At 29.6% G+C, this 10,577-nt stretch overlaps 1 protein-coding gene across 1 annotated transcript; it reads right to left on the bottom strand.

Moving 5' to 3' along the window:
* Nucleotides 1-7,651: 7,651 nt before the first annotated feature.
* On the bottom strand, nucleotides 7,652-8,035 carry LOC140878631 (ethylene-responsive transcription factor 14-like). Its single transcript, XM_073282247.1, has one exon. It carries the CDS (start codon nucleotides 8,033-8,035, stop codon nucleotides 7,652-7,654), a length of 384 nt encoding a protein of 127 aa, XP_073138348.1.
* Between the last annotated feature and the right edge of the window lie 2,542 nt (nucleotides 8,036-10,577).

Here is a 10,577-nt window from a genome sequence, read left to right as displayed (position 1 = left end):
GAAATCATCTCAACCTACTTTAAAATTCATGTACGAATTAATTTAATCTGCTGAATATATAATCGGCCCCTCTGATGATTCTTTATTCAAGGCATGCGGGGGGAAAGTAGAAAGTAATTAATTGATGATTATGAAGAAAATTAAAGTGTGGAAATTTTATTTTATAGGATTGATCACATCATAAATTTCCGACGATTAGCAACGGAATAGCGACGTAAATAATAAAAATAATTGATGTAGGACTTGAAATTTGTTTGAATCAAGGATTAGTATAATGTTAAAGGTTAATTACTATGGAGAGCCACTTTCGCAAGCCCTTTTATTGGGGGAGGTTGATTACATGTATGATGCTCAATTTTCAATAAAGTATGAATTCATATTTTTTTGAGACCTTCCTATGGATTTATATATATATATAATACGTGTTGATCAAATCTATATGTATAATAATTATTTTTTTGTGTTCATAAAATATATAGATTAAAAAATCATATTCAAATCATGGAAATATATTTATTGATCTGTAGGATTAGGATGTTTGTCGTTTTACCAAAAACTATAGCTGATGGTAAATGTGCAAATCAAACTTTTTAAATTACGCAACAGCTCAAGGATCATGGTTTCGCTATAACCAGTGGGGACAATTATTGTCCTCTAACAATCTCCCTCCCAATAATCGCACTCCTTGCCAATAATGGAGCCACATTATTGAGCCCGGGTGGGCCGAATTTTTTTTTATATTTTGTATATATAAATTTTTAATAATTTTAGATTAATTTGATATTAGTTCGAGTAGTTCAATTCAAAATATTAATTGACTCGAGCGCTTAAAATTTTAGTTCGGGTGGATTAAAAATTCTGGCTCCGGTATTGCTCTTTGCCATCAATGGGAATCGAACTCATTCATGACCTTCGCTCTGATACCAATTGTAGGACCGTGCGCTTGTCGTTTTACCAAAAATACAGCTGACTGTAATGATACAATTCAAATATTTTAAATCGCACAACAACTCAATATCATGATTCGATTGCTACCTAGCCACAATTATACAATCCAGCTGTTTGCGTTCTCTTAAAATCTATGGATTTGTAAAATTTCATTCTACATTTTTAATTTATATATTAATTAATTCTATGTATTTAAAATCTTGAAAATAGAGTCATTTGAAATCTTTTCTCAGTTCCTTCAACGTAAAAGTTTGACTTTATGTTAACTCTATATGACTGGTGACCCCATGTACGAGATATATAAAAGAAAGTGAAACCCCTATGCATTTTGGAATATAAAATATTAGCATATGAATACAACGATTTTACAATTAATTATGATTCAGATAGAAAAAAATTATACTTGTTATAGATAATTTATATTTAAGTCACTTTCCTTCAAAATATATATATATATTGTTTAAATACCTTCATATTCTGTAAAAAAAATTCTTAATTACATACACACACAGGTATTATACATGTATATGTATGTATTTGTGTGTCTATATATATATATATATATATATATATATATATATATATATATATATATATTAATTAGGGACTATAGGTAATAATAAGCACGAGTATTTAAATAGTGGTGTTATGAAATTAGCGAAGTTGACGAACTAATCAACAATTAAAAAAAACAAATGAAGCACGGACCCGGATCCTCTGCTGTCTAATAAAAACAGCACCCCGTGCTATGCAGCGAAACGACATCTTTTTATTGCAATCTTCATTTTTTTTTATTTTTTTCAATTGAACATCTCACAAGATGTTCACGTGAACATCTCAATTCAAAAAAAGTGTTGTTTTCCTCGGCAATTTCGGAATATTGAAAATAGCTTAACCAAAAGTTTGTTATATTAATTATTAGGGGTTCTTGTTTTATTAATAATAATAATAAAAAAATTCTATTAAAAATACTTTGCTTGCGATTATGAGATTACGGTATATATGATGATTAATTGGTGATGTAATTTAGATGATGTCATGCAAAATATTCTGACTTTTTATGTTTGAAACTTTTGGTGAATTTATGCTTGATCCTTCAACAAAATTAAACATAATGTTTGAATTCGAGTCATTGGAAAGCTTATACGTACTCGTGTCGAGTTGGAACACTAATACCAAAACTTGAGCTCGAGTTAATTTTCCTTTGGGACAAAAAAGATAGTAAAATCTTTTTTTAGATATGAGGAGGAATGTATTATAATTGGTTTTCGAACTCCATATCTGATCGAGAATTTTCAGCCTCTATACAATGATTAAATTTATGCGCGCATTAAGTGAATCTGGCCATTATTTAATTAATCGGCCCCTCTCGGGATTCTCTATTAAAGTTGGTGCGGGGAAAAATTAGAAAGTAGTTAATTGATGATTGTGAAGAAAAAGAGTGGAATCTCTTTATTTAATAGAATTTTACATTATAAAATTTCGATTATTAGCAACGGAGTAGCGACGTAAACAATAAAAATTGAAGTAGGACTTGAATTTTGTTTGTTGATGATTAGTCTATTATTAAAGGTTATTTAGAAGATACCGTTTCTGTTAATTAAAAATTGGCTACGGAGACAGCCACTTTCACAAGTCCTTTTCATTGGAAGAAGGCTGATTACAATGTATGATGTTGAGACGAAAAAAAAAATCATACAGTCAAGTTAAATAGTACAAACGTGACTCCAGAAAATACAAATATATTATCAAAAAATATGACGTGATATTGATAAATACTGACGTAACATCAGAAATTGTTAACTTATCTAATATCATATCAATTGAACTGCAAGAATCGAGAAATAAAAGTTAGTGTATCAAAACCAATTTATATAAATTTAGGGTCCGTTTGGAGTGAGAGATAAGATAAATAATATAGAAATAAATAATATTTTGTAATAAAAAATAAATAAATAAAGATAGTTAATATAAGATTTGATTTGATTGATAGATTATGATTTGTTTGATTTGATTGATTATATTTTATATAAAAATAATAAATTACCATTTTATCCTTTTAATAATTAATAAAATATAAATAATATTATTTATAAAGGATAATATAGTAATTTAAATTTAATGATTTGATTGATGTAATATAAATAATTAATGATTTGATTGATGTGATATAAATAATTAAAAGATGGATAAATAATATAGCAAAAAAAACGTGAGACTAGATAAGATTATTAATGCATAAATAAGTAATCCATAACATCAAATACACCTTAGGCTGCGTTTACTTGGGGTGATTATCATGTGATAAGACTATTAATACTAATTCATCCCATGTTTACTTAAAAATTTACAAAAAAATCCTAAACTCAAGGGCCCGTTAATAATTATATTTGAGCATGATTTTTAATCCTCAATTTTATTAAGGATAAATAATCTATGACTTGTATAAATGGAAAAAAATTTAGAAAACTCCCAATATACCCTTATTTTTAATCATTTCTATTATATTTAAAGGGTAAAATTGTGAATTTTTGTTTAATCACAATTCTAATCACAATCGTAATCAATCATAGTAAACAAATTATTATTTATCCATAACACTCTATATCATATTTAATTAATTTAATAATCATCTAATAAATTATATCTTCACAATCCTATCAACATAAGTAAACACAGTCTTAATGGACTAAAACCCATATTGAACAAACTCAGTAGACAAAAAAATTATGAACACATAGCCTGTAACATAGAATATTGGAAATGCAGACTACTTTTATACATCCTTTTGATTGGAAAAGCCTTATTATTCTTTATTCATGATGCCCAATTTTTAAAATCAGAAGACGGCATATGATCATAATGCTAAAGATGCATCGATACTTAAATATGAGGTGAATCGTAGTTGAAAAAGAATCATATTCAAATTAAGTTAATCAAGACGAAACAAGCACTAGAAAAAATTATCGTTCAAGGTTGGGTCGAGTCGAGTAAAGTTTCAGGTTCAAACATGTCTTAGATCGTGTTTGCAAAGTGATTATGGATTTTTTTCTTAACAAATTTGTGAAGAAAAAATCCATAATGACTTATTTTTAGAGGTTGCAAACACTACTTAATAATTTATCTACCAAATCATTTAATTAGGATATAATCTATCTACCAAATCATTTTATTTAGGATCTAAAGTAGTGTTTATGAGAATTTCTAAGAAGCACGTCTCAACTTTTCGGAATAATTACATATATTATCCCTGTGAAATCATGAGATTGCTAAAAAACCCCTATGACTATAAGCCCCTTGTGTTTTCAAATTTTGTGCACAAATACCACTGAAAATATGTACGGACAAGGGGTTATGTGCTCAAATTTTAAAAATACGGAGAGGTATGTGCTCAAGATTAAAAACACATGGAACTAGTAGATCATTATTTTTTCATAGGAAGTTTTTAGCAATTTTGATATTTCACAAGGGTAATATATGCAATTACCCTCAACTTTTTTTTAACAAAATTTCAAAAAATTTCAAAATTTTGTTAAGAAAAAATTGAAAAATGCTTCCTAGAACTAGAAGTTCTCCCAAACACTACCTAAGTATAAAGATACCCCACTTGTGTTACGTGCATTAGTGATCAATAATTCCTAGTAATTAATTTGAAATACTATGATAGTATTTGTAAATGATTTAAAAAATACTTAAAGATTGAAAACTTTGTAAAAAAAGTTCATACTCACTTTGAACAAGTATTTGTAAACATTACCTATTATTCATTAGATTAATTATTTATTATTGATACACTAAATTATTAAATTATTACATGATTAAAAGAGAGAGAAAACCAAACAAGATGACGACTTGCACATGTTGCTCAGCAGCTGTATCGTCATGATGACGGAATCAGATCTTCGTCGCCCATTTCCTCACTATACATTACTTAATTCGTCAATTCTTAAATTTATAATTTTTTTAAAACATCTGTATGATATCTCACTTAACATATTGAGTATCTAGCTTTTTTTTAGACGAACTCACGGATTTTTTTCCGTGAGACGGGTCAATCACACTTATATTTAAAATAAATAGTAATATTTTCAACATCAAAAATAATACTTTATTATAGATGACCCAATAAGAAGGCCCGTCTCACGAATTTACACGTGAAATCGGAGATTTTTTTGAATAAAATATTATACATGATTATTGTCTTTTACACGCCAAATGTGTGTATATAGGTAAATTTTTTATAATTAATTTTTGTGATAATTTGAGAATGATATATATAATGAAGTAAATATATAAAATTTTGGATAAATAAAAAATAATAGGAATTTAAATTTTTAAAAAATTAGATATATTATAAATAAGTTAATTACTCTAAATTTATTAACCTTATTAATATATTGTATGTATATATGAAAATACAGTTCTAGTTTTCATTTATACTTTATAAATAGGGGGTTGTACTTTAATATATAATATAGATATAGATTAATTTAAGAGTCCAATTTTAATTTAATTATGTGAGGTCTATATACTTTTATGAATCTCACGTTCCAAATTAATTTTGAATCTTTAGATTTGATGTTATGGACTTATGTTACTATATAACCTTAATTATGTTAGCATGAACTCAACCGAATATAGTGACCCATGTCATTAAAATTTTGAATTATCAATTAATTACTACAGTTATGTTAAGCATGATCTATTTATTGGAAATATCTAATATAGCACAAAGAAACTCCATTGGAAATACAAAATATTTTCATACGAATCCATCAATTTTCCGATCAAATATAAGTATAAAAAAATTTAGTTAGTCTATACATGCTTTACGGAGAGGTTTTTTTTTTTTTTTTTTTTTAAATCCCATTGTTATTGGATCATGTGAGTCTCTAATATTTTAATAAAAATTGAAAATATTTGTTGATGAGAGTCTATATGCTTTACGGAGAGTTTTTTTTCAATATCACATTGTCATTAGACCATGTGAGTTTCTAACATTTTAATAAAAATTGAAAATATTTGTTGATGATCCAAATTTGCACTAAAAAATAGTAGTATTATGGAGTTGGCGATTAGCGAAGCTGGCAATTAATTAATCAACGATCATAAAACAAAAGGAGCACCGCCCGCATACGTGATACGGCGGCAAGCTTTGCCTGGGTTCATTTGAACATAAACAAAATGTCCTCAAAATTAAGCACTGTGCTTGCGATTATAAATATAGAGTTGTCAAAAATGGGTCAGTGAATGAGTCAATCCGGTGGCTTATTTGTAAATTGATGGCCGTTGGGCGGGGACAATCGGCTTACTACCCATCTCAACCCACTGTTAGGGTTGGGTACGGTACGGTATATCGTACCAAACTCTCATACGGTATATCGTATTATACCAGTATGAAAAATTTCATACCGGTACCATATCGAATTTTCGGTATGGAGAATTTTTATATCGAATACTGTACCGGAAATAAAAAAAATTCTTCAGTATACCGAAAAAAACTCGGTAAACCGAAAAAATTTAAAAAAAATAAATAAATTCGGTATATTCGGTATACCGAAATAAAAAATTTTATATACCGTTACCGATACCGAAAATTTCGGTACGGTATGATACTGTACCGAAATTTTCGGTATACCGATTTTTCGGTACATTCGGTAAATTTTTCGGTACGGTATGACGGTATTTTCGGCATTTCGGTATTTTTCTCCCGCCCTACCCACCGTTAGGCAGAACGAGGATGGTTGGCCCGCTATTTTGTGAGTTAGGAAATTTTCAACCAAATCCGCATATTTTATACATGGTGGGATAAACCAACCCGACGAATCTAATCTATTTTGAGATCTCTATATAAGATAACGGTTTATATATATGATTGTTGATTTCTTGATATTATTCGAATTTTGTGTCATTAATTGGTTCGCTTATACTTGCGTCGAGTTGGAACACTGATGCAAAAACTTTAGCTAAATTTTTTTTTATTTAACCACCCTTTGGGGGAAAAAAAGAAGGATAAAATCTGTTTTTTTAGACATATCCAAAAATTGTTATAATTGATTCTCAAATTCTAGATAACAAAACCTTCTAATTAATTAGTTGACTCAATTTGGAGTTTTATATGCTGGTTAATTAAAAAAAATAAAAATAAAGCCAAACCAACGTATAATACAAAAAGTCGTCCACCCCCAAACAAAAAGGCAAAAGGGATACACAGTAGACTTTAGACGTTGGTCTGCCGCAAAGTGAAAGAAATAATACAACACGATCAAAAAAAAAACACATATCAAATTAAATTCCGAGAAAAGGGTCAACCCTGAAAATCGAGGACAACAAGGAGATTGGATCAAACATATATATCAATCACATTAATTAATTAATTAATTATCTATCAACTGTCAACAACTCAAGAAGAAGGAATATTCAAACCAAGAACAACAAAATTTCAAGAAAAACAAGAGCATGTTTATAGATCAGAGATTGGATCAAAGAAGATCACTGCCGATTAATGCATGTAAATTAATTAATTAAGTTCCCAAATATCCATTTTCAGTGACGATTTCATTTCCAAAAAAAAAAAAAAAAAAGAAGAAGAATTAAGAAGCAGTCACCACCAATGGCTTATATATCCTCATGAACTAAATTGATCATCATACACATGTGCAATGCCCTTTACAGAATATATATTCGATCGATCGAGACGAAACTATTTGTTCGTACTAGTGTCGGACTTCTCTTCAAAGTCAAGAAGATCCTCCAACAATTTGTCATCCAAGTATTCGAATTCAAACACTTCCTTCCCCTTGTCGGCCTCGTTTTTCGATATCGACGAAGATGCATGTGAACCGAGACAAGGATACTCATTAGGAAAATTGAGGATTGCTAAAGAACCTCTCATGTTATAGGCCGCACGATCATATGCTCTCGCAGCTTCTTCCGCAGTGGCAAACGTCCCCAACCACACTCGGGCACCGTAGTTATTCGTGTCCCGAATCTCCGCCGCGAACTTCCCCCATGGCCTCCGCCTCACGCCTCTGTATTTCACCTCTCCGCCGCCTTCTTTCCCCTTCTCTCTCTGCTTTCCATCCATCTTGATTTTTACACAAGACTTGGTCCTCTTGAATATATATATATATATATATAGGTGCGTCATGTTTATAATATATATATATATATATGAAAAGGGATCGATGGAAAAAGTGTGCATGGGGCTAGCTAGAAGGTCAAAATTCTCGTGGTCCTAAACCCTAATTAGGGGATTAGGGGTTAATGGTGTTCAAATTCCCACTAAGTGATAGAAAAATAATAATTGATTAAAAGGCGTATCGTTTGAGATTATTGTAAGATGCAATGCACAACGAAACACGAAAATGTTTTTCGTTCGACGCGGTTTGATTTATTTCAAAATTAACCGGTATAATATATTAAATATGAATGTTAATTTATTATTATTAATTTAAAAAAGAATATAGTACACTCTATTATTGAGATGAGATTGGAGAAATTTAAAGAAATAAAAAAGTCAAATTAAATTGGAACAACCAAGATTTAATTGTGTGGTCATTCAGATTGATTTGTGGTCAGCAGACAGCGACCCCAATTGGGAAAGTGTAAGAATCTGAAAATAGTAATTGTTTGTTTTTGAAAAGCTTGCTTTTGGTGATTATTAAAGTTTCAAAGCACTTGAGGATTAAGAAAATGGATGGAATTTCTGCAGTGACGTCACCTGATGACGCTTTGTATTGCCTCAGAATGGGTCGTCATTACAAATTTGGGACGTAAACAAAGAACACGTAAATTGAATAATCATCTGTCTAGAATTGGAAAGAGGGATTCTGATGGCTAAGGGGCTATTATTGATTAAAATGATTTAATCTCCTTTCATTCGATTCACGTGGCGGTGGTACTCGCCAAATTATACGGATAATCGTCTTTGAGTAGAAGGAAAATTTACATTTTTTGTATTGTGATTTACATTATTTTTACTTGAATTTGTGCTTTTACTCACATAACTTAAATGTTTTTTTTTTTTGTTCTTCTCTGTATTTTTTCAACCGAGTCGATGTTTCATGATTGCCGAAAATTACTTATGTGAAGTTTGTGGATGTTGACATGGATTTTTAGAATGAAACTTGTACACACACATATAATTAATATAAATATATATATATATATCTCATGATTTTTTAGAATATTATGTGGTATATATTTGGGATTTGTCCCTTTTTTTATTGCTTAGCTGGAAATTAGTACAATGAAACATGCAATTTTTCGCCTCTAAGGAGTGTTTAAGTTGGTGAAGTAGGTGATCTCTTAGCCAGAGGTTAGGAGTTCGATTCTCCCTACCAACACCTTCTTGGACTAGCATGTCACACAGGGCTTGCCTAGTATGGTTTACCTGACTAACGTATTTTGCAGGCTATTGCGTTAGTCCGAATGTTTACCCAGTGCGCACCAAAAATAGCGGCTGTGGTTTCCCACGTCACAAAAAAACATGCAATTTTTCTTTTAGAATCCATATCAACATCTGCGGTCACCAAGGGCCGCCCTTATTGAGATTTGAGGGCGAGCGGGCGATCCTCCAAGCCTCATTTTGAGAGAGAGTCCCAACTATTTTTAAAAATTATTATAATATCCATATAATTTTAGCTAATTAAAGATAAAATAAATTATTTGAGAATAGATCTCCATGACAAGTATGTACAACCATAATTTAGTCATACGTATCTTTCAATCCATGCTAGGTTTATCAAATTCAATTTTCATCATCAATTTTTCGTAGTGTGCACCTCTCACGTACAAGTAATTGTTCTTTATTCTGATCTTATTCTATTTATACATTTTCAATTATGTCTAATTTTAAATTAAACTGAGAGAATTTATAATAAAATTTTGGCTTAAAAAGAAGTTTTTTCAAGTTAAAATTATTAAAATTTTATTGAGTACCACAATGAGTCAAGAAATTAATATTAAATGATTGACGATTATTTGAGAATATTTCATGTGACAGTATAATTAATGACTTAATTGCTTTTATAAAAATTACAAGTTGGGTGCATTTTATATAATATTGGTTTTTTTAAAATAATTTATAATAAGAAATTATGTAAAACATTATTTTTTTTTAAAGATGTAAAACATTATTTCTATTAACTAGCTTTACAATTACATATTAATGTTTACTTTGATTATGATATTAAATTATTATATATGTATATATATATTTGAGTTTTCAAGTTAATGAGATAGAGCTCGTATTTTTTTTATTGCTCTGGGCCTCGTTTTTCTCAGGACTGGTCCTGTCGGTTACTACACACACAATTTTATGTTGACTCAAGTAAAAAAAAGGGGTTATAACTTGAAAAATACAGATTTCTATACTAAAAAACAATTCGTCGTTAACCGAATTAACCAAAAGTGAAAATAATACCAACTATAAGACATAAATGTAATTTTAGCCCATGTATAATTATGTATTTCCGGGTGTACTTCTCGGAGGTGCTAAGTGCTACAATAAATAAATGCTCAGTTTGCATCTAACTTTAGCATAAAGTTTTTGTCTAGTTCCACTGCATCGAACTTGAAATATTGATAAAGAGAAAAGAGTAAGTATGTTTTCGGAAATGTCAACC

The sequence above is a fragment of the Henckelia pumila genome, chromosome 2 (genome assembly GCF_033568475.1).
Source record: "Henckelia pumila isolate YLH828 chromosome 2, ASM3356847v2, whole genome shotgun sequence".
Taxonomy (NCBI): domain Eukaryota; kingdom Viridiplantae; phylum Streptophyta; class Magnoliopsida; order Lamiales; family Gesneriaceae; genus Henckelia; species Henckelia pumila.
Note: the sequence above shows the minus strand (reverse complement) of the source record. Positions and strands in the feature narration are given on the sequence as shown.

Coding starts and splice junctions, on each gene's coding strand:
- LOC140878631 (XM_073282247.1), bottom strand. CDS start 8,035: ATGGATGGAAAGCAGAGAGAGAAGGGGAAAGAAGGCGGCGGAGAGGTG.